The sequence below is a fragment of the Prionailurus viverrinus genome, chromosome A2, assembly GCF_022837055.1.
Source record: "Prionailurus viverrinus isolate Anna chromosome A2, UM_Priviv_1.0, whole genome shotgun sequence".
NCBI classification, from domain to species: Eukaryota; Metazoa; Chordata; class Mammalia; order Carnivora; family Felidae; genus Prionailurus; species Prionailurus viverrinus.
The window spans coordinates 151,329,442-151,353,590 of NC_062562.1; the positions used below are offsets into that span (position 1 = coordinate 151,329,442).

Sequence of the window (24,149 nt, forward strand, 5' to 3'; positions counted from 1 at the left end):
AGGCCTACGCGGGAGTCCGTGCACTCGATTCCAAGAGAGTGAAATTTAGGAACAATCCATCACAAACAGCCTGAGCCGGACGCGGGCTGGAGCACCAGGAGCTCAGAGAAGGTGCTGGAGGAACAGAGGGTCGTCCTCCCCTCTCCTGAGGAGCCGGCCGACGGCCGGGTGCACGGAGGGGGAGGACTGGAGGGGCTGGGGCATCCTGGCTCTTTGAGGAGGAAGAGAACTGTCCCTGCCACCTTTCAGCAAACAGCCCCAACTCTGCCCCCTGCCCCACCCCAGGCCTTTTCCTCCCCCCAAGTCAGTATGTTGCCAAGCGCATATGCCCTAAGAGAGTTTCTGTGTGGACGCTGGATTACACTGGAGACTGGTTTTCACTGTGGTGACTAAGTGACTGTGTCAAAGCCCACGCTTCACAGTCTTAATCTAATACTTATCTGGCTGCCACAGCGTGCGGGGTGCCCACCCATCCTCGCGTGGGGAGACGAGCACCCGAGGTGGGGGGCGAGGAGCACCCTGGGGCAGGCGTGAGGACAGCTCTTCTCATATCTTGGTTTCTATGGTGCCTTCCGAGAACTTTCCCGAGGAATTCTGGGAGAGGCAGGTGAGCAGGCTCACTCCCTGCTCACCTTTCCCAGCTTCCCCCGTGGGCCAGAAGGGGAGATGCTGGGCGCAGGAGGACGTGCAGGACGTGGAGCCAATCCCACAGGGGAGGCAGTACACCTCCAAGGCCCTCGCAGTCTCCTCAGACTCCTCCTGGATTTGATTCCACACCAGGAGGCCTCTCTCCTCCAGGCTTCCTAATGGGAAGACGGCAAGCAGTCAGCACTGGGCACTGACCTCGCGGCCCTTGGGCTGGGGGAGCCTCTGGTGCCCCCTGCAGGCACCCGGGAGGTCTCCCCTGCCAGCCCTCCAGCTGCTGACAGCGACAGCATCGTCTCCTCCTCCTCCTCCTCCTCCTCCTCCTCCGCTTGTCTGGAGCATTCCAGGAGCTCCCACTGCGGCTGATGTGCAGCAGAGCTCCAGGGTACAATCCTAACTGCGCCCTACCCTTTCCTCACCTTCAGGGGGTGGGCCTCTCCACCACTGTTTCTAGAATGCAGGCGCACTTTACACTTGGTAGAGAGAACAAATGTGGAAAACAGAGTGCCGTCAAGCAGGTGATAGCCTAGAGGTCCTCTCAAGGGGCCATGGGAGGTTCGAGAAGGGAGCACTGAAAGCCACCCCTGATGGCCGCTCTGCACTGCTCACGGCAACATCCTCAGCTCCCAGAGACTCAGTTTGCTCATCACCACACTGGTTCCCCTCTATTCTCATTGCCTGTTCCCTTGTCTCTCTCCCCTGTTAGCCTGTGGAAGATGGGGGGCCTGTCTCTCTGCTCTTTGTATTCTCAGTCCAGAGCATCTGGAACACAGCAAGTGTTCGGTGGGTTTTCACTGAAAATGTGAGTGAATGAATGAATGAATGAATGAATACATGTGTTCTCTCCCTCGCCAACTGGACTTTGGACTGTAAGACAGCTGGGGCTGTGTCCTTTTCTTCTTGCATCTGGTGTATTTCTCACCTTACAGCTCTGTTACAGCAAAATTGTCTCCCTCCCCCACCCCCCAAAAAAATCATATGTTGAAGCCCTAACCCCCCTACCTCGGAATGTGACTGTATTTGGAGATAGGACGTTTAAAAGGGTGATCAGTTAAAGACGAGGTCTTTAGGGTGGGCCCTAATCTAATCTGACTGGTGTCATAACATGAAGAGAATAAGACACACAGAGAGACAGCAGGGAGGCACCCACATGGAGGAAAGGGCATGTGAGGTCGCAGCAAGAAGGCCGCCATCTGCAAGCCAAGGAGAGAGCCCTCCGGAAAAACCAACTCTGCCACCTCCTGGATTTCAATCTTCTAGCCTCCAGACTGTGAGAACACACAGTTGTTGTTTAAGCCAGTCTGTGGCATTTTGTTACAGCCGTCCTAGAAAGCTAGTACCATCCTGTACATCCACCCCCCCCCCCCCGCCCCCCACCGCCAGACCCAGGGCCTGCTCGACATACGCTGTGGTCAGCCTGACATGGTAATTGGGCTCAGCGAAGCAATGTGGGTGGCCCAAATGCTGACCGCTTACCCAAACCGCTAGCTTACAGAGCGAAGGTGAGCCCTACCGGGGATGGTGTTGTCCAGGAGAAAGCCCAGGAATCCACCGACAAACATGCCCGTGGTCAGCAGGACCTGGATGACCTGGTCCAGTTGGAGAATCCCTAGAATGGAGACAAAAGCAACCAGGATTCCCAGGGGCCGAGGGCCCCCTGCCTCTGCCCCTGGAGAGGTCACAGTCTAGGAGACAGAGAATCACCTGTCTGGAGCTTCTCAGAGTTCTGGTTCACCCAGTTGGGAATGGCGAGACCACAGTAGATGGAGAAGCCAAAGATAAAGAGGTTCCTGGACGAGTTCATGTCCACGTACTGTAGGAGAGAAGCCCCCAGGGCAGCCCAGAGCCATCAGCTCCCGTACTGCACGGCGATCTCTCTCTCCTCCAAATGCCCCCTCCCCTCCCACTGCCACCGGAGATGGGGGAGGGAGGCTGGACTCAGGGCATCACACGCAGCTGGCAAGCCAGGCCTGGGTTCCACTTGACCCTGGGAGCTCAGTGGTCGGGACCACCCGAGTCGAATTGCTACAGTTTCTGTTTTCCAGAAGTCTGGGTGCATCCGGCTATTTCTTTCTTCCGTTCAGAGCCCACTGTGGTCTCTGGGAACCCAAGGATTCCTTCTCCTCCTCCCCTGCCCAGCCCTGTTCTGTTCATCCCAATTCTCAAGGGCTCCTTTCAAGAGATGCACTGGCCGCGCTTCAAAGGGTGCCTTGCCTCACCTGCAGATTGGAAATCCCCACGGCAGTGATGACACCAAACATCACCAGGAACATGCCTCCGATCACAGGGGTTGGAATGGTGGCAAAGGCAGCCCCGAACTTCCCAAATACGCCCATCAGGAGAAGCACGCAGCCGGCAGCGACCATCACTGTCCTGCTCCCCACCTGCTCAGGGAGACGTGGGACAAGACGCTCAGCTCCAACCAGGCCTCAGCCTTGCTCCAGGGGCACCACACATCACAATCCGGCGGACTTGAAAGAGCAGCCGCATGAGCCCAGATGGCCCCCCTCTGCTCCCACATGGGGGTTGGGAAAGGATGAAGGTGTGACCTTGGGTCTCGGCCTCTGCCCTCATTTCTTCGCGCACTGCTCTGTCCCCATCTTAAAGTCCTGACTCAAATGCTCCTCTAAGAAGGCTTTCCAGTGAGGCCGAAGGTCTCTCTTGGGTGGCAGTTGACCCAATGCTTAGGAATGGGCGTTTGAGAGCCAACGCCAGCTCTGTCCCTAACTGCAGACTTCGGCACATACAGGGACTCTGCCCCTGTATGACTTCGGGCACATGACTTAACCTCTCCAAATATCAGCTTCCAAAACTGCCAAAGGGAGTTAATTAATAATACTTCACAGGGAGGGAGCCAAAACACAAGAGACTCTTAAAAACTGAGAACAAACTGAGGATTGATGGGGGGTGGGAGGGAGGGGAGTGTGGGTGATGGGTATTGAGGGGGGCACCTGTTGGGATGAGCACTGGGTGTTGTATGGAAACCATTTTTACAATAAATTTCATATTTAAAAAATAAAAATAAGAGAATACTTTCTTCACAAACTCATTTTACAAGGCTAGCATTACTTTGATACCAAAGCCAGACAATAAAAGAACCTGCAGACCCACATCCCTGATGAATACTGAGGTTAAAAGTCTCAATAAAATATTAGGAAACCAAATTCAACATCACCTTAAAAAGATCATACACCGTGACCAAGTGGGATTTATCCCTGGGATGCAAGGATGTTTTAACATATACAAATGATAAATGTGATATGCCACATAAAAAAAATGAAAGATAAAAACCATACAATCATCTCAAAAGATGCTGAAAAAGCATGAGACAAAATACAACATATTTTCATGATGAAAACTCTCAGCATATTGGGTATAGAAGGAACATACCTCAACACAATGAAGGCATGAATATATGACAGTAGAGGTGATATGATCTTATATACAGAAAATGCTGAGGAGTCAACCAAGAAACTGTTAGACCCAATCAACGAATCAGTAGTCACAGAATACAAAAATCAACATATAGAAATCAGTTGCATTTCTCTACAAACAACAAAATATAGGAAAAATAAATAAAGAAAACAAGCCATTCATAATAACATCAAAAACAATAAACTACTTAAGAATGAAGTTAACCAAGGAGGTGAAAGATCTGTACACTAAAAACTAAAAGACACTGATGAAAGAAATTGAAGAATACACAAACAAATGGGAAGATACCCTGTGTTCATGGGTAAGAAGAATTAATGTTAAAATGTCCATACTATCCACGGGGCACCTGGGTGGTTCAGTCAGTTAAGCGTCTGACTTCGGCTCAGGTCATGATCTCATGGCTCGTGAGTTTGAGCCCTGCGTTGGGCTCTGTGCTGCCAGCTTGGAGCCTGGAGCCTGCTTCGGATTCTGTGTCTCCCTCTCTCTCTGCCCCTCCCCTGCTCATGCTCTGTCTCTCTCTCTCTCTCTCTCACAAATAAATAAACACCCAGAAAAAAATTTTTAAGAAAAGACCATACTATCCAAAGCCATCTGTATAGTCAATGCAATCTCTAACAAAATCCCAATGGCATTTTTCACAGAAATAGGAAAAAAAAATCCCAAAATGCATATGTAAATATAAAAGACCCCAAATAGCCAAAGGAATCCCAAGAAAGAAGAATAAACTGGTGGAATCACACTTCCTGATTTCAAATAACACTACAAAGCTATAGTAATTTAAACAGTATGGTGCTGGCATAAAATCAGGCACATAGACCAATAGAACAGAACTGAGAACCCACAAAAAAACCCCATGCAAACATGGTCAACTAATATTTGACAAGGAAGCCAAGAATATTCATTCAATGGGGTAAAGGACAGTCTTGTCAATAAAGAGGGCTGGGAAATCCAGAGAACCACATACAAGGAATAAAACTGGACCCCCTACGTTTCATCATTCAAAAAACTAAATGCAAAATGGATTAAACACTTATACGTAAGACCCGAAACCATGAATCTCCTAGAAGAAAACATAGGGAAAATCCCTTTGGAATTGATTTTTACAATTTTTTTGGATATGACACCAAAAGTGTAAGCAACAAAAGCACAAATCAACAAATGGGACTAAACAAAACAAAAAGGCAACCTACAGAATGGAATAAAATATTTGCAATCTGTATATCTGATAAGGGGTTAATACCCAAAATATATAAGAACCTATACAACTCAATAACAACAACAATAACAGCTTAAAAATGGGCAGAGGAACTGAATAGACATTTCTCCCAAGAAGACATACAAATGGCCAACAGGTACATGAAAAGATGTTCAACATCACTAATCACCAGGGAATTCAATCAAAACCACAATGAGAGATCACCTCAGGTCTATTAGATTCAGTTATCATTAAAAAGGTAAGAAATAACAGGTCTTGGTGGAGACGTGCAGAAAAGGGATCCTTTGTGTACCGTTATGTACTGTTTATTGGAACACAAACTGGCACAGCCACTATGGAAAACAGTATGGCTTTTCCTCAAAAAATTAAAAATAGGATTACCATATGATCCAGCAATTCCTCTTGTGAGGATTTATGCACAGAAGCCAGAACACTAACTGGAAAAGATATCTGCAACTGTGTTCACTGCACCATTATTTACCGCAGCCAAGATAGGGAAACAACCTAAACGTCTACTGATGGATGAATGGATAAAGAAAATGTGGTATACATACACAATGGCATATTACTCAGCCATAACAAATGAAATCTTTCCATTCTCAACAACATGGATAGACTTTGAAGGCTATGCTAAGTGAACCATGCTAAGTGAACTATGTCAGAGAAAGACAAGTATCGTGTGGTATCATTCACATGCGGAATCTAAAAAAAGCTAAATTCGCGGAAACAGAGAGGAGAGTGCTGGTTACCAGGGTGGAAAAAACGGGGAGAAAATGGGAAGATGTTTGTCAAACAGTATAAACTTCCAGTTAGAAGATGCATAAGTTCTGGGGATCTAAGTACAACACTGTGACTACAGTTAACAGCACTGTATTATATGTATACTTGAAAGTTGCTAAGAGAGTAGATCTTAAATGGTCACACTGTTAAAACAAAACAAAAAAAAGAAATGGTCATTATATAACCTGATGGGAGGGTTAGCTAATGGTGGCCATCATGTTGCAATATGTTAGTGTATTTTCTTTTTTTTTTTTAATTTTTTTTTTTAACGTTTATTTATTTTTGAGACAGAGCATGAACAGGGGAGGAGCAGAGAGAGAGGGAGACACAGAATCCGAAACAGGCTCCAGGCTCTGAGCTGTCAGCACAGGGCCCAACGCGGGGCTCGAACTCACGGACCGTGCGATCATGACCTGAGCCGAAGCTGGACGCTTAACCGACCAAGCCACCCAGGCGCCCCTGTTAGTGTATTTTCAAATAAATACACGGTACAGCTTAAACTTACACAATGTTACATGTCAAGTATGTCTCAGTAAAGCTGCGGTGGGGGGAGGTGGGAAGGCAAATCTGGAGCACGGTGAGACACAGAGAGGCACCTGGGAGACGAGATGAAGAACACGCAAGGGTTCCTCCATGAAGGTCAAGGGCCACGGGGAGCAGTTAGAATACAATCCAAAAACAAGGCATAAACAAAATGTGGTGTGTGTGTGTGTATTATACATGGGATGGAATATTATTGGGCTGTCTGTGGACAGTCCTGGAGATAAGCCAGTTGCAAAAAGACAAATACTGCACGATTCCACTCCTGTGATGTAACTAGTCAAATTCACAGAGACAGAAAGAATGGTGGTTGACAGGTGCTAGGGAGAGAGGAGGATAAGGCCTTGTTTAATTGATACAGATTTCAGGTTTTGTGTTATGTGCCCTTAACCACAATGAAAAGTACTTTTTTTAAAGTATTTTTAAAAAGATACTCTAGCGTCAACGACTGAAGTCCATCAATGCACGATAAGTAGCAGATTCTGCCTTTGTGTCTTTTTTTTTTTCCAGCCTAAGAGCTTACTTTTTGAACTGTCTTCATTACAGGACGTGTGGCAAGAATTTAACCACATCAAAATACATTTCTTTTTTTTCCATTTTGTTTATGCTCCTAAAAAGGAACAACAAACGAAGGCTGGAATCAAAGCTAAAGGGAACACAGCCCTTGCCAGGGTTTTTATTTGGGCTCGCTGAGACCCATGTTGGACTTCTGAACTCCAGCTCAGTAAAAGAAGGAATCTGAGTCGTTTGAAACTGCTAAGTTTGTGATTAATTTGTTCCAGCAACAAGAGACTGAAGCACTGAGAACAGATTCGGGGGCACCCAGCCCACCCCATCAGTCACCGTCAGCAGACTTACCCTGGTGATACCCAGCGCCCCGACATTCTCGCTGTAGGACGTGGTCCCGTTCCCGGTCCCCCAGGCCCCTGCCAGCAGACAGCCAAGACCCTCGATGCCGATGCCTCGGTTGACCGCGTGCCTCGGAGGGGGTGGGGCCCCCACCAGCCGCGCGCAGGCGTAGTAATCGCCTACCGACTCCACCATGGAGGAGATAACCCCGGCAATGATCCCAAAGACCCCAGCCAGGCTGATGGTGGGGAGGCCCCACTGTCCTGAAAGAGCAGCACAGAGGGAATGTTAATCCAGAAGGCGGCGGGTTGCTGAACCCCAAATAACTTCTTTGCCGGGGGCGTCTTTGGAAAGCTTAAAAAAATTCTTTTAACTTTTATTTACTTTTTGAGAGACAGAGAGAGACAGAACGTGAGCAGGGGAGGAGCAGAGAGAGAGAGAGAGGGAGACGCATAATCCGAAGCTGGCTCCACGCTCCGAGCTGTCAGTGCAGAGCCTGATGCAGGGCTTGAACCCGTGAACCGCGAGATCATGACCTGACCCGAACAAGTTGGACGCCTAACCGACTGAGCCACCCAGGCGCCCCTGCGAGGCTTTCAAGACCAGGAAGTATGTCTTCCAACCCCACGACTGTCCAGAGGCTTTGGCCTGGACTCCTGCCCTCCCACTCCTTCCTGAGGGTAAGTCAGACACGCAGACCTGGAGGTCACTGTGCAAAAGAGCAAGCGACAGGGCTTCTTCTCAGGGCACATCTTGAAGCTTTTGGAAGCAGAGATTCTCACTCAGGGAGGCTCTGGGTCCACAGTCGGCGGGGCCAGGCCCTCCCTCCCTGGTACCTGGTTATTAATACACCCCGAGCCAAGAAGTGCTAGGAAAGACAACCAGAAGTGGGCTATGGGATGGCCTTGACCTCATCTTCCTGGAAATGTTCTCATTCAGCCCAGGGATCCCTTGGGTAGATGCAACTAAACCAGGAAGAGTCCCAAAGGTCTAGCCAGAAGGGTGAAATGTCTCTGATCTGCCCGCGCTCAGGCTGTGGGTTCTGGGTAACATGGAGGAGGGGTGGAGGGATGTAGACAGTCTTGGAGGAAGGTCCTGGAATGGGAGCCTTTGGTCTATCACCCTCAGAGGATTTTTTTTTTAATATATGAAATTTATTGTCAAATTGGTTTCCATACTACACCCAGCGCTCATCCCAAAAGGTGCCCTCCTCAATACCCATCACCCACCCTCCCCTCCCTCCCCCCCCATCAACCCTCAGTTTGTTCTCATTTTTTAAGAGTCTCTTATGCTTTTGCTCTCTCCCACTCTAACCTCTCTCTCTCTTTTTTTTTTTTTCCTTCCACCCTCAGAGGATTTTTAGGACAATCTGAGGGTCTCCTTCTTCTCCTAGGGGTCTGACACAGACTCCCTAGAGCCTGCTCCTCCTTGTCAGATCTTTTGGAAGAGATCCATCCTTTGCCCCTATTCAGCTCTCCATCCAGTGCCCTGGGCCCCACGGACAGTCCTGGAAAACACATGTCCCAGTCAAAAAGGGGCCCTATCTTCTCATTACCTGGGTAAGGGAAGCGAAACCAAGGAGCCCGGCTCAGGACATCGCCTTTGGTGTCGGTGCGGGCCAGGTGCCCGTAGGCCGTGGGGGCCGTGGGGAGGGTATTGGTGACTGTGAGCACGAAGCAGAGAAGCCACGAGATGCAGAGCGCCAGCAGCACCTGCCAGAGGGAGGGGCTTCACTACCCATCCCAGACCCCCGGCCCCTGCCAACACCTCCCAGAGGTGCTGGGCCAGGGAGGCAGGTCAGGGAAGCTCTTTGAAATAAGCAAGTGCTGGGTTACTGGCCCTGGTGGTGACAACAGCAATCTGCATCATAATTAGTGCATTAACGGAATGTAGAAAATAAACTCTGGAAAGACCTTGTATCAAACACAGGCAGAAATGTCTAGCAAAACAGGCACAGCCTGGGGCAGAAGGATTACCATCTGTCTTCCTTTCCACTGCCTGCTGGTCACATGACCTTGGATCAAACTCCCTGAGCCTCAGTTTCCTCGTCTGTGCGATGGCATTACAATCACTGCTCTGCAGGGCCTGAAGCAAGATTTCTGAGAGCAGGGTCTTCAGATATACTGATATTTCATCCCTGGTGGCAGAACCCCAGAAATGTGTATTTTGAGCGATGTCCCCAACTGATTCTTGCACACAGTGAACTGTAGAACCACTGACCTGCAGGGTGGTGAAAGATGGATGAGACGTGGAAGTACCTTTGTACAATTTGAGACGTATCTCACGGTGCAATTAAACCAGAAAACATACCGTGTGGTTGGTAGCCACACAGAGCTAACCCCGGTGCAAATCCAACAGCGGGGTGTCTGAAGAGGGGGCACCAGCATCGCCGTGAGGGATCTGGCTTGCCCACGGGCCGCTGAGGAGGAACGTGATCTGAGGGACAGAGTCCTTAGTTTTGTGGAGTCGGGCGTGAACCTTGCTGGGAGCTGTCCCGCACTGGTGCCCAAAGCAGTGACCTGGGGCAGGGTTCTCTGCTCCTGGGGAGCAGCTTTGCGGAATGAGGGGACCACATCGCACCAGCAGCCAGGGAGCACTCCCACGGATGGTCGGCGGGCCTCCTTCTACAGAGGATGAATGCAGGTCGGGGGGGAGGAGCCACCACACGAGGAGGAGCATTTGCTTTGGGGACCTTCTGGGAGTGTGAGGGGATGCCCCCCACTCTCCGGGTGAGTCCACTAAGAACGGAAGAGGGCGGGGAGTGCTTCTTACCGGGAAGACCTGAAACAGGTAGAACTTAGACACGTGGCACTTCTTCTGTCCTCTGTAAATGGGCATGGGCACAGCGACATTTTTCAGGTACTGAGAAAACAGCACGATGAGGAAGATGGTCCTGAAACAGACACATGCCATGCCCAGCCCGGCAAGCTGGGGCTTATCCTCAGCAAGCGTCCAGGAGGCTGAGCCACCGCTGTCTCGGGGACGGGGAGGCAGTGGCCGCACCGGGAGGGTCCCCATCGAGGCCCCTCTTGGCGGCGCGGGCAGCGTCCTGCCATCTCTGAAAAGGTGGGCTGTTCCCTTTCAGAGCCGCCGGTGGCTGGAGAGCAAGAGCGGGGAGGGGGGCTGTTATCCCCTGGGGGTGGGCAGCTGGATGGGTCCAGTGGTTGGAGACGGTGAGGTGAGAGTCCAAGACTGTCCTCTCTCCTGGGTCATTCTGCAAGTCCTTGTGGTCAGACTGCAGTGGCGGTGTGTCCGGTGCTGTCCCCAAGTCCCTTCGAAGCTCTGTTGAAACGCTTAAGGCCTCTTTTTCCATAAAGCCTTCCTGACCCTCCCAGTTGGCTTCCACCACCCCCTCCCCTGAACGTGCTTGGCATTCTGCGATTCTCGTCACTGTCTCTCGGTGTCACAGCTCCGTGGGCCCAAGGCTCATCTCTCTCCTATGCCGTAAGCTTACTGAGAGCTGGAGCCACGTCTTTGCACCCTTCTCAGGTGCCAGAGATTTACGGACATTTGCAATAAAACCTAGCAGGCAGAGGACCAGCAGTATCGATTTTTTTTGTGAACACTAAGTATTCTTCTATGCTGCCTGTGATTACTTCATTGTTTTGAGTACTAAAAATGCAACAAATAGTATTAATAATAAATTGTGGCAGTTTCGTTGCTTTTTAAGGTATCGGAGTATTCATGAAAATATCCATAAACCACAGGAGTTTGCCAATATCCAGAACACATTCTTCTTGCTGGGTAATCTTCCACCAGAAAGAACTTAGGTGCCACTCTGTTCCCAGAGAGTACTTACATGGCGGCAATGCCCCAGTGGATCCCAGCATTGTTGCCCGCAGAATCAAAGAGAGGCAAGGCCACCAGGGAGATGGTCGGAGCAATGGTCAAAGGGCCAATGTAGCGCATGAGAAACCCAATGAGGCCTGAGAATCCCACCAGCATCTGGACGCAGGAAGCGACCATGATAGCGCCCTGCAACTGAGGAGGGAAAGTACAGTTCATGTGCCTTGAAACTTGCAGAGGCCAGGGGCCACCATGGCAGACCCAGCTGTGGCAGCCCCCTTCCCAACCCGGTCCCCCTGGGTGGCGCACACAGAGGCAGTGCAGCGACAAGGCTGAACCCCAGAGGAACTGAGGCAAGGAGAGCCCTGATCTCGCTCCTCTCTCCACTTCAGGATTTCCCACCACACCTTGGGCATCTTTACTTAATTTGAAAGTTTTCAGGAAATAGCCTTCAAAAGACCTTCATGGTCATAGTGATGATGCTGATGTCTGGGAATCCTAACATCACCCAGTAGTGGTTGAACATCTTGTTGCTTTATTTTTCTGTTTTCCCACTATCTGTTGCAAGCCTTGGCAATTTTTTTTTTTTCGGTAAAGGACCAGATAGTGAATATTTTAGGCTTGATCAGCCATATGGGCTCTGTCGAAACTTCTCCAGACAAGATGTGAACAAATGAGCCTAGCTGTGTTCCAATACGATTTCATGGGTAGATACTGAAATTAGAATTTCATATAATTTGGACACATCATGAAGTAGTATTCTTCTTTTTCAACCATTTAAAATATAAAACCATTCTCAGCTTGTGAGCTATATAAAAACAAGCAGCAGTCCAGATTTGGTTCATGGCCTGAAGTTTGCCAACCCCTTCTTTGTAGGACTGATTGAATTTACTTTACTTCTCCTTTTTTACTCTTCCAGTTTGGATGTTCCACATTCCATTTTGGCCCTGATAACTCTCCCTCTTTTGAAGTCTGCTCTTTCTGAAAGTAATAGAATGACTCCTACTTTCTTTTGACTAGTGTTAGGGTGGTATATTTTTCTCCATCCACTTACTTTCAATCTCTGTGCGCCTTTATATTTACAGTAGGTTTCTTACAGACGATATTTAGTTAGGTCACATTTTTAAAAATGTTTTCATTTATTTTTGAGACAGAGAGAAAGAGAGAGAAAGAGCGTGAGCGGGGGAGGGGCAGAGAGAGAGGGAGACACAGAATCCAAAGCAGGCTCCAGGCTCTGAGCTGTCAGCACAGAGCCTGATGTGGGGCCCCGAGCTGTGAGATCATGACCTGAGCTGAAGTCGGACACTCAACTGACGGAGCCACCCAGGCACCCCGTTTTTTAAATGCACTCTGACAATCTCTGTCATTTAATTGGTACATTTAATCCATTGACATTCAAAGTGATTACTGATATAGTTGGGCGGGTATCTACCCTATTCATTACTGTTTTCTATTTGTTGCCCTTCTTTGTTCCTATTTTTGTCTTCCACTGTGTGTGTGTGTGTGTGTGTGTGTGTGTGTGTGTGTTTTAGGTTTTGGGTTTTTTTTTAGTTTATTTTGAGAGAAAGGCAGAGACAGAGACAGAGAGACAGTGAGTGGGAGAGGAGCAGGGGGGGCTGGTGGGACAGAATCCCAAGCAGCCTCCATGCTGTCAGCCCAGAGCCCAACGCGGGGCTCAAACTCACAAACCATGAGAGGACGACCTGAGCTGAGATCAAGAGTTGGACGCTTAACCAGCTGAGCCACCCAGGCACCCCTCTTTTTGTGCTTTTAATGGAGCATTTTGTCTGACTCCGTTTTTTCTTCTTTCTTAGCCTATCAGGTATACTTCTTTCTTTCTTTCTTTCTTTTTTTAAAACTTTTTTGAATGGTCGCCCTCGAGTTTGCAACATACACTTACAACTAATCCAAGTCCACTTTCAGATAACAAGATGCCAGTTCACGAGCATGGTGAGCACATTAATAACAAAGTAATCCTAATCCGTCCTTATCATCGCTTGTATCATTGCTGGCACCTATTTTGTTTACATATGGGGACACATCAGTATATAAATAGAAACTACCATGATCCTGGAAGGGGAAGTTTGGATGGGTCTAATGTGTTGAAAACTGAACTTGCCTTCTCTCCCCAGTTATTTTTTACTTTTTCTGCTACCACCATGTTCTTAAAATAGAACCGCTGTTCACTGTTACTTCTCCATTATTTATAGCCCAGCAAGTAATGCCCTTCCTATCGCTGTACATTTGCACCACTTTCCCTGGTGGCTAGTATTGGGATATACAGCTGGTGTGCTGACCATCAGGGTTTTCAATCCTTGAGATGTGCGTGTAAACCTAACTCAGTTAAACATGGAATATCTACCTTAAATTCCCATAGGCTGGCTGGGTAGATTCAACCAATCCATCCTATTAATGAAACGAGGTTGAAACTTACAAGAACTTTCTCCTGTTTACAGCACTGGTGAAAAACATTGGGCCAGCAGATGGAGCTAAACTACCACAGAAAAGGCTCTGGCTTTGGTTTACTGTGTGGGAGCCTTGGAAACCATGTGGGAGAAAGTAGTGGAGACTATTGTCTTAGACCAGTCAAAAGGAATCCCTACCCCGGCCCTGGGCTTTCGAGCAGCTGTTGGCAAACTTCTGTAAAAAGCTAGATGAAAAGTAGTTTAGATTTTGGGGGCCATGTGTGGTTTCTCTCACATCCTCTTTTTAAAACAACCTTTTAAAAATGTAAAAATCATTCTTACTTTGTGAACAGTTAGAAAACCAGACCTCAGGCTGGATTTGGTCCAAGAGCCATAGTTTTCTGATTCCTGCTCTAAGGACTCCATATATCATAAACACAATAAAGGTAATAAGAAACTATGGGGTCTCTGCCACTTGGGATCCCATGTTCAATGCAGGCACAGCGTGACCCATATCCCTCAACATCTCCCTATTAATACTGTTCAAGCCCCAGGGAAATTATTTTCCAGAACTCTTGCCCAGCATCCTCAAAACACAAGGTCGCTGCTTCTGAATGCGGTAAAGCTTTGTGAGTCGTGCCACTGTAAAGCCAGAGTCAGATACTTCATGAGGACACAGGAAAGATCTGAGCCAGGAGTGCTTAGGTGGGAGAAGAGACAAATGAACTCATCACATCTTTCTTCTTGGAAGGTATAAAGGCAACAGATTCTTGCATAAGCAAGTCCAGTCCTGGGCGCCTGGGGCGCTCAGTCAGTTGAATGTCCGACTCGATTTGGGCTCAGGTCATGATCCCAGGGTCAAAGGATTGAGGCCCACATTGGGCTCTGTACTGAGTGTGGAGCCTGTTTAAGATTCTCTCTCTCACCCCCTGCTTGCTCCCTCTCTCTCTCTCTCAAAAAAAGGGGGGGGGGGAATTCCAGCCCGTAATAGGTCTGAGCAAAAGGGAAATCTTACCCCTGGCATCTAGCAGAGCAGGGTAAGGAAACTTCTTGTTTTCGCTTAGTTTCAATTTGGACTTAACGAAGCCAAATACAGACTCCCTGGGGGACAGAAGAAGCAAACAAACAAACACCCACAAACCACGTGTGTTCTGTGATTCATTCTGTTGGTGGTATCATAAAACTGGGCTTCGCTGAAGAAGCATAGCCTAATTTGGAGAAGGTGGTACAACACACAGCCTTCTGAGATTCGACAATCCACCTGGCAAAAATCCAGGGCCCCACTAGCTTGACAAGGGAAATTCTTAGGACTATCTTGGTCTAGAGCTATCTAGAACTGTTCTTTAAAGATTAAAGAACCTTGCTAACTCTGGATTCGCTCTGAGATAAAAAGGAAGCACGAAGACTGGATGAGATTATGGAGGTACAGATACTTTTGGCCTGTGTATCAGAGCATAGGTGTGTGCACAAAAAGCTGCTTTTGCAAGGGAAGAAGAACAACCGAAGGTTCTGGCTGGAACTCGACAAGTGATGGCTCAGACTGATCTGCTGTGCCCTTATAAGCACAGTGCTTGCTGAGCTATCAAAAGTGTTGGTGGGAGAGCCCACACTGAATGAGAACAGACCCTGTTAGAAGCCAGGTGGCCTTAGGTGAGTTTGTGGCCTGAAGCAGCTACTCAACCCCCTCTCCCTTTGACAGACCATCACTAACTAGTCTGCATTGTTTGGAATTAGACCACAAGCAGATGGCACCAAATAATTTTAAGATCGGAGATTCCCGTCACATCCCGAGTGATGCCCCAAAGGCATCAAGTAAGGAAGGACGGATCCACAAAATCCGCTGATTAAAGGAAATAGTTATAGTCAGGTAAAGAGAAGGCACGTATACAGGTAGCATTCGTAGGATTCCTGAGCAAGTGACAGTCCTCTCCCACGGGCCCCATCGGGACAGACACTACCTCACAAGATAACCTGACTCCAGCAACAAAGACTTGGATTTCACTGTGTGAGTCTTTGAATTCGGAAAGCACTAGTTGGGGCCACGCTAAAGGTACTGCTCACCTAACCGAGAAATGGAGGCTAGAGGCATATAACATTTCAACAGAAGGACATTGGTGGGAGAAGTAAAGCAAGTCTAAGTGCAGCCAATGGACCGAGTGACAAGGCTGACTATGCGAATATACGGACCCGGGATTGCCCCCGTATAATTACATGGGGTCTTGGGCTGCGGTCACTGACTAGCAGTTTGGGCTGGCAAGTGGCTCATACAGGGCTCCTTTTATGGCACACGAGTTTATAGTTAAATCTCAAATGTCGGTGGTTCATGGTGATGCCCCTGAGTCTTAAAAAGAGGAGTGAAGTATGACTTTGAATGTAGTCACTAGGGTCCACAAGATGATACCTTGGGCCACAATCCATGCACATGTGGGCTCATGAACAACATAATCCCTATCTCCATCTGAAGTCACTTAGGTTTCCCAGGATGGTCCCCGTTGCCAATAGCAATGGGTGCATGTGCCTTTGGTGGGAGAATATGAGGGTATATGGCCCATGTCTCAGAGTTGGCAGTCTGCCCGTGCTGGACATTTCACAGAGTATGGGAGGTTTTAATATTTTTAAAAACTGGCATTGACAGTGTCTCTGGTTTGACCTTTGCCTATTTTGCAACTGAAGCCGTGGACCAGACTACTATAAAAAGTTGCCCACCAACATGAATGTCAACATATATGTGAAAAAGCTCAAGGACTTCCTGGCCTCCATAACCATAGGAGTCAATTCCTATAATAAATCTCCTCTTATGTGTATCTCTATGTATCCCGCTGGTTCTGTTTCTTTGGTCATCCCTGACTGGCACACATATCTTATGACAGCAATCCCACTCCTAGCTGTATATTCAGTGGAGATACGAATATACATTCACCTAAAAACAAGGACACAAACATTTATAGCAATACTATCTATAACTGGAATGCCATCTATAACTATCAATAACTGGAAACTACCCATAAACACAGTCTGGGTAACAGCAGAATAGATAAATAAATTGCTGTAGAGTTATATAATGGAACACTACTCAGTAAAGACAGTGAAGAATCTACCCCAACATATAACGATACGGAAGACTCTTGTAAAAATAATGTTGAGGGGGCGCATGGGTGGCTCAGTCAGTTAAGCATCTGACTTGGGCTCAGCTCACGATCTCACAGTTCATGGGTTGGAGCCCCGCGTCATGCTCTGTGCCGACAGCTTGGACCCTGGAGCCTTCTTCAGATTCTGTGTCTCCCTCTCTCTGCCCCTCCCCTGCTTGCACTGTCTCTGTTTCACTCAAAAACAAATAAACATTAAACAAATTTTTTTAATTATGCAATTGAGACATGGACTTTAGGTAAATCATCTATTTAGAAGTAAGTACTGATAGAGAGCTTTATCTTGACTTTCTGTAAATTTGGATATAAATAGTTTGAGCACTACAAATCAACTTGAAACAATTAAATGTATATGTTTCCTTGAAAAAAAATAAATAATAAAAAAAATTTTTTAATAAAAAAATAATGTTGAAGGAAGAAGACAGACACAAACTAATATGTACTGTGTAGTTCCGTATATAACGTTCAAAACCAGGGGGAACTAATCTATGGTATTGGAAATCAGGTCAGTGATTATCCCTGAAGGAGGAACAAGGGGGCCTCTGGGATGTTGGTAATGTTCTGTTGCCTGATCCAGGTGCTGGTTACATGAGCAAGTTCAGCTTTTGGAAATTTATTGTGTTCTTTTCTATCTGTATTAAACTTAAGTTAAAAGTTCATTTACAAGGGTAGTGGCGCCTGGGTGACTCAGTCAGTTGAGCATCTGACTTCGGTTCGGGTCATGATCTCACAGTTCATGGGTTCGAGCCCCGTGTCGGGCTCTGTGCTGACAGCTCAGAGCCTGGAGCCTGCTTCGGATTCTGTGTCTCCCTTTCTCTCTGCCCCTTCCCGCTCATGCTCTGTCTCTCTCTGTCTTTCAAAAATGAATAAACATTAAAAAAAAAATTAAAAAAAAGAAAAAAGAATAGAGGGGCGTCTGTTTGGCTTTGTCAATTAAGCATCCAACTTTGGCTCGGGTCATGATCTCATAGTTCATGGGCTCGAGCCCCATGTTGGGCTCTGTGCTGACAGCTCGGAGCCTGGAGCCTGCTTTGGATTCTGTGTCTCCCTCTCTCTCCCTGCCCCTCCCTGCTCATACTCTCTCTCTTTCTCTCTCTCAAAAATAAAAAATAAACATTAAAAAACATTTTTTTTAAAAGTCCATTAACGAAGGTACAAGTTCTGACTTTGGAAGGAGGGGAGAAAAAATTGAACTAGAGCAATATTATCAAACATATGGTAGTAGTATACATTTCCCCTTCCACCCCCCCCTTAGCCCCTTACCTCTCGGATTCTCTTCTGCCATTCTTCAGTGAATTCAGGAGAGCTGGTGTTCACCAGGCTGGCATTGAGTGTCCACGGTGGGCACTTCCAAGTGGGGAGGGAGAGCATGGCCAGAGAGGGTGCCACAAAAGCAAATGTCCCTCCCTGGAGAATGGGCAGCCTGGAGGAGGGGGAAAAGGATGCAGTTACTCAAAAGATCCATTAGCACTGGTCTGAAACTGGGCCCAATGGGGGATTTTTTAAAATCCCAAGCCCTGGCTTGATTTAGAGGCGATACATGACCTAGCGGGTAAGCTCCACGTCAGACCCATGGACCCCGGCAACCTTTGGACAGGTGGGAGAGGTGAGTATGGGGAAGACAAGCAGACCTAACCCCAGTCTTGGAGATGCAAACTAAGGAGGAGAGTCGGGCACTGGGAAATCATTCGCAGACCAGCACAAAGCTCAGCGGCCATGTGCACGGGGTGCCATTGTCCACCCCGGTCTCAGAGAATCTTCCCCAGAGCCCAGGATAAAAGCACAGCTCCCATGTGGAATTCTCCCTCCAAGAGATACACAGCCTAAAATCTGGGTCGCCAGACTCCTTGGTGTCTTCCAAAATGATCGGCAATCCCAGACCTTTCCCTTCAAGCCTCCTTTTCATCATATGGACAGAACAGTTTTCAGGTCAATTATCAGGGTGCGTTTTTCCATCCAGGCCCTTCTCACTCCTGCCTGGACTCTCACTCCATCCTCTGTGAGAACTTCTGGAGGTGCCCACCTACCTTTCTTCCCTTTGAGGTAAACACAGCCTGGTAAGTCAACCTCCAACGATCCTCTCTTATCAGATCAGAGGCCGCCAAGGCTAACCTAGTCTGCCCACCCATGACACTAAAATTTGGGGTAGGGTGGAACAGAGGCACCCCAGCATCTTGATTGCATTTGTCACTATGATGCACCCACTTTGTCTTTTTTTTTTTTTAACGTTTATTTATTTTTGAGACAGAGAGAGATGCAGCATGAATGGGGGAGGGTCAGAGAGAGGGAGACACAGAATCTGAAACAGGCTCCAGGCTCTGAGCCATCAGCACAGAGCCCGACGCGGGGCTTGAACTCACGAACTGCGAGATCATGACCTGAGCTGAAGTCGGACGCCTAACCGACTGAGCCACCCAGGCACCCCCCACCTTGTCTTAACAATCCCAGAAGGGTATTTTTGAACTCAGGATTTCATAAAGATATCTTAAAGGCTTATTCTCGAGAATGACTGAGCACATTCTACGTAATGAAAATGTAAAGTTTATGAGAGTTTTGTTGCCCAAGTTTTGTATTCTGGCTGAATATTAGAGTCAGTGACACTTGGGCATCACCCTCAGTGGGTGGGCATCACCTTAGCAGGCTCGTCTAGCAGTGCACTCAAGGTGATTCTAATGTGCAGCCAGGGTTGAGGGCAACTGATCTAGATCCATAAATCTAGGCCCACAAAAGGCTCCAAAGTAGAATGGAATACATTGCCCACATAAGGCAGGAATCAACAAGCGGTGTATGGGTATGTGCGAACAATTTTTTTTTTTATTTAAAAACTATGAATCTAAATATCTTGACACAGAAGGGAAGCATGCTCTATTTAACTTTACAAAATCTCCTTGAGGTTTTAAAACAAACATATAGGGCTGCCTGGGTGGTGCAGTCGGTTAAGTGTCCAACTTCGGCCCCTGATTTTTGGTTCATGGGTTTGGGCCCCACGTCGGGCTCTGTGCTGACAGCTCAGAACCTGGAGCCTCCTTCGGTTCTGTGTCTCCATCTCTTCCTGCCCCTCCCCTGCTCCCTCTCTCTCTCTCTGTCTCTTTCTCTCTCTCTCAAAAATACAGTCCACCACGTCAGCCATTTCCATTGTGCTGGGCTCCATGATTCGTTATTTTTCACTGCCATTCCTCCAGCACTGAGCCTGGCGCCACAAAGAAAACCTACCAACACTGGGTTTATCGTTGTTTTTTTAAGTTTAATAGGCGTGTAAGGAAGTCCTAACAAATGTTAATTTGCATCTCATTAAGCTATGAGCGATGTGCACTCATTCATGTGATTTAATGTCTGTTTTCTCCTTGTCTATAAACTGTCTGCTCATTACATAGAATTTGGATACTGTTAAAATAAATAACAATTCTTATGATCATGAGCTTTCTTTTCATTAAAAACAAAAATGCTCTCTGTTACTGTATGCAGGAACTCACCCCCATTCAGAAATTATTTAAGAGAGCATTTCAAAATTTTCAAGTAGTTGAGCACATTTCTAATTCTGTTTGTGTCCATTTCTTTCAAGATGGTTACATGTAGTTGGGGTAATATGATATATGGACTTTCTGCCTTTTTTGCATTTGCTAAATATGTTTTATGTTCAAGAACAAGGTGAATTTTTTCCATTTATTTGCTTCACTGTATTATGCTTTATGTTTAGGTTCACACGGTGTATCAATAAATTTTTCCCTTATTGTTTTATACTTAGACCTTATACTTAGTTCCATTTTCTATTCCTTCCTGCCATTGTCCCCACCCCATTTTGTTAGGTAGAACTTCTTTTTTTTTTTTTAACGTTCATTTATTTATTTTGAGAGAGTGCATGCACGTGCACAAGGGAAGAGGGGCAGAGAGAGGGAGAGAGAGAATCCCAAGCAGGCTCCGCACTGTCAGAGCAGAGCTGGATGCAGGGCTCGAACTCATGAACCATGAGATCATGACCTGAGATGAAATCAAGAGGCAGTTGCTTAACCTACTGAGGCATTAGGCGCCCCTGTTAAGTATAACTTCTTACCAAAAATACCCTTTTGGTAAATAGATGTGAGCAATAGAAAGAGGGAAACAGAGAAAGATACATTGATCTACATACTCTCCTTTCACTGCTGCTAGTTCTTTTATGCACATCCTGGTACATGCATAGGGTACGTGCACTCAGTACTATCCTAGGTTTTCATTGTTCTATGTATGTTTTACCTTCTACGGTGACCTTGATGCATATCTCAGGGCTCTTTTTTAAAAAAAAATATTTTTTTAACGTTTATTTATTTTTGAGACAGAGAGAGACAGAGCATGAATGCGGGAGGGTCAGAGAGAGAGGGAGACACAGAATCTGAAACAGGCTCCAGGCTCTGAGCTGTCAGCACAGAGCCCAACGCGGGGCTCGAACTCACGGACCACGAGATCACGACCCAAGCCGAAGTTGAACGCTTAACCGACTGAGCCACCCAGGTGCCCCTCAGTGCTCTTTTAAATTTTATAATTATCTACTACCGCGATGGCGACCCCTATATTTTTAAATCTGCCCATGAGTATGATTCAGTATTATTCTACATGTGCCTCTGACATCAGTCTCTCTTATAAACTATAGACTATTGATTTGAAACCAACCCAACATTTTAGACCTAGAAGAGTCCCTTGAAATATATCCAGCTTGGCCTTGTCATTATTGTAGATAGGGGATCTGGGCCCAATGTCATAGAGGTAACCAGGACGAGTGCTCGGGTCTCCTCCCTTATCATCTAGGTTTCTCGCTGCTTTTTGACACCGATTGAGAGCAAGGCATCCACGAATGCCAAGTTTAAATCCGGCTCCGCTTCTCATCAGTTCTGTGACCTAGGTATGCTGCCCAACGGCTGCAAGCCTCAGTGTCCTCTTTGATAAAATAATATACTCTCCCCAGGGAGTAGCTGCGAAGATTAAATATGTATAAATGGGTAGCCCCATGCCTGGGGCATATAAGAGCTCACCGAAGAGCCGTAACTGCCATTACTTTGTTATTCCCTCTGAAATGTGTGGGTACTTCCTGAGAAGGTGGTGTACATTAGGACATTTTCTCTCTTGTTTTCTCTAAATAACAGATGTTCTAGTGTGGGCTTTTTTTTTTTTTTTTTTTTTTTTTAACTGTTTGGCATTCCCAACTCTTGCAGGTTGGTTCTCTAAGACTTGTTTTCTGCATCCCTTGTTTTCTTTCGTATTGTTGGAATCCATGTGTGTGGGCTGGTCCAAGGCTGTGTCTTTGTATTAATTACTCCCTTGCTCTCTCCGGCCAAGTGCTCAGCCCTGCAGGTAGTATGATATCACCTGCTCAGAGCTCCACAGCTTTTGCTTCACTCCCCCTCATTATTCCTCCTGTTCTAGTTCTTAAAGTGGACAGTATTTGTTAATGTCTGAGGCACAGCTCTCTTCATGTGATGGCACGACACGTATCAGTTGGGATGGAGCTGCTTTTGTCGGATCCACTAATCGTCTGGAAGCTTACTGCTCTCGTAGTACTGTTGGATCTATTTCAGATGCTACCCTCCCCGGTTCTTTTTATTTCTGTTAGATTTGATTTGAAGGAGGTGCTCTGGCAATGCCCCATAAGTTCCGACATGCTATGTCCTCACTCTAGAACTGACACTTCACCTGGCTCCAAACAGGATTTAAGGGGGCTTATGACTATATTACGCTACAGTAATAAAGGACCTACCACGCTATCCTCAGACCCCCCAACTTCACTTTCCAGCTGTTTCTCACCCCTTCCCAAGCCCACTTGCCCACTCCCAGCCTCTTGAACCCTTACAGAAAGAGCCAGTCTGGGCTCAGACGGAGTGGGATCTGGGCGCAAACCTCCACTGCCGCCCTCACGACACCCCATAGAAAAGGTGGTCCGACTCTTCCTGTGCCTCCTACTCCGTCCACCCTTCCCCGTGTCACCTGTGTGCTCAAGCCTGGAAAAGGGAAGACGCCCGGCCGTTTTCTTTACAACAATGCCTTGCATGTTTTCTAAGAAGAGGTTAAATGTCAAAATCTGTAGTCACAGGAATGCATCTTAAGAATCTCATAGGATAAGTATTTTGCAGGAATGTGTCCCCGGGGCGACTCCTCACATCTAAGTTTACACGGAATTTTAAAAAGCACGCGGCATTTTCATCCAGTTGTCTCAACAGCCCTCCAGGGCAGTCGGTCCACCTTGCTTTGCCTGCACAGGAGGAGACTGCCTCTGGTGGGCAGTGCCAGCGGGAGGGCCTGGCTCGGATGTGGGGAAGCCGTGATCAGAAAGTCCGACTCGCCAGGTTGAATTGCAGCGGCATGTTTGTCATAAAAACAACTGCTAACAAGACGTGAAGTAAGAACAAACTAGAGTTTATGTTAATGATTAGAGAAAACATTTTTCTCCTGTCTTCATAGTCCCACTCTAACCCACAAAACAGAAACATCTACCCTTTGGGAAGCACTGAGAAGTTAAGGCTCCCCCCGTTCCCTCTGAGCTCTCAGGTACTTCTCTTAAGGAACAGTTACTCATGACACCAGTTAATGATGTGAAGGTGACTTTATTCCAGGGTGGGACTACAACGGGATTTTGTAGTAGGGGAGAGCATCGGGCTCAACTCTGAATATAACAAGGAAAGATGGGAATTTATAGCCCAGGAGCGGGGTTGGGTTAGAGGCTGGAAAGTTACTAAGAGGAAACATAAGGGATAGGGCAGGGGGGGAGCCTGCTGAAGGCAGGCCAGGGTGATCAGACATCATCTGAGTGATGGTAGAGAACTGACGAACCCAATCAGATATGGAGGGCAGGGATTCTGACTACACTGAATTAGTAAGATTCTTGCTAAAATTGGAAAATGCAGAGACCAATATGAAAGCTCAAAAGGCAAACCTAGTTGAATAGTTGTCTGCTGGGCTGAGCAACAGAATGGCCATAGTTGATCCTGTCCATTAGACACTATGACTACATAGACCTCTTATCCAGGTAAGTGATGAATAGGCAGAAAATCCAGCGTGACTTGGGCCTGAAAAGGATCCTGCGTGTTTTCCTGCTCTGAAAACTTAAAGGAAAAAATTTCCTTGAAGAAATAAGTGAAAATTGTTGAGTATGTTCAAAAAATATAAGAGGATACAGCTGCATGATAAAATAACTTGAGATAATATTTTTAAACAAAATGCTAATAGAAGACGTATGACGACTTGAATAAATGAGACATATACTATGTTCCCTGAGAGGAAAACCAATATTACAAAGGTCCACTTATTCTAAGTTAATCTATAAATGTAATGCAATTGCAACCAAAATCCCAATGAGAATATTTTATTTCATATAATGATTTA

General features: G+C 47.0%; 1 protein-coding gene across 2 annotated transcripts in view; it reads right to left on the bottom strand.

The window, feature by feature from the left end:
- Positions 1–24,149, bottom strand: part of LOC125160865 (solute carrier family 23 member 1-like) — a 51,454-nt gene that overhangs the window by 2,900 nt on the left and 24,405 nt on the right. Inside the window, exons 4-12 of one of the 2 annotated variants that reach the window (XM_047850305.1) lie at positions 18,066–18,225; positions 11,265–11,446; positions 10,238–10,358; positions 9,021–9,177; positions 7,475–7,728; positions 2,865–3,029; positions 2,350–2,458; positions 2,159–2,254; positions 633–803 (exon numbers count right to left, since the gene is read on the bottom strand). In XM_047850305.1, coding sequence (XP_047706261.1) covers positions 633–803; positions 2,159–2,254; positions 2,350–2,458; positions 2,865–3,029; positions 7,475–7,728; positions 9,021–9,177; positions 10,238–10,358; positions 11,265–11,446; positions 18,066–18,225 — 1,415 coding nt within the window. Of the gene's footprint in view, positions 1–632; positions 804–2,158; positions 2,459–2,864; positions 3,030–7,474; positions 7,729–9,020; positions 9,178–10,237; positions 10,359–11,264; positions 11,447–18,065; positions 18,226–24,149 lie in introns of those variants that run through there. The other variant, XM_047850306.1, reaches the window with a different exon arrangement.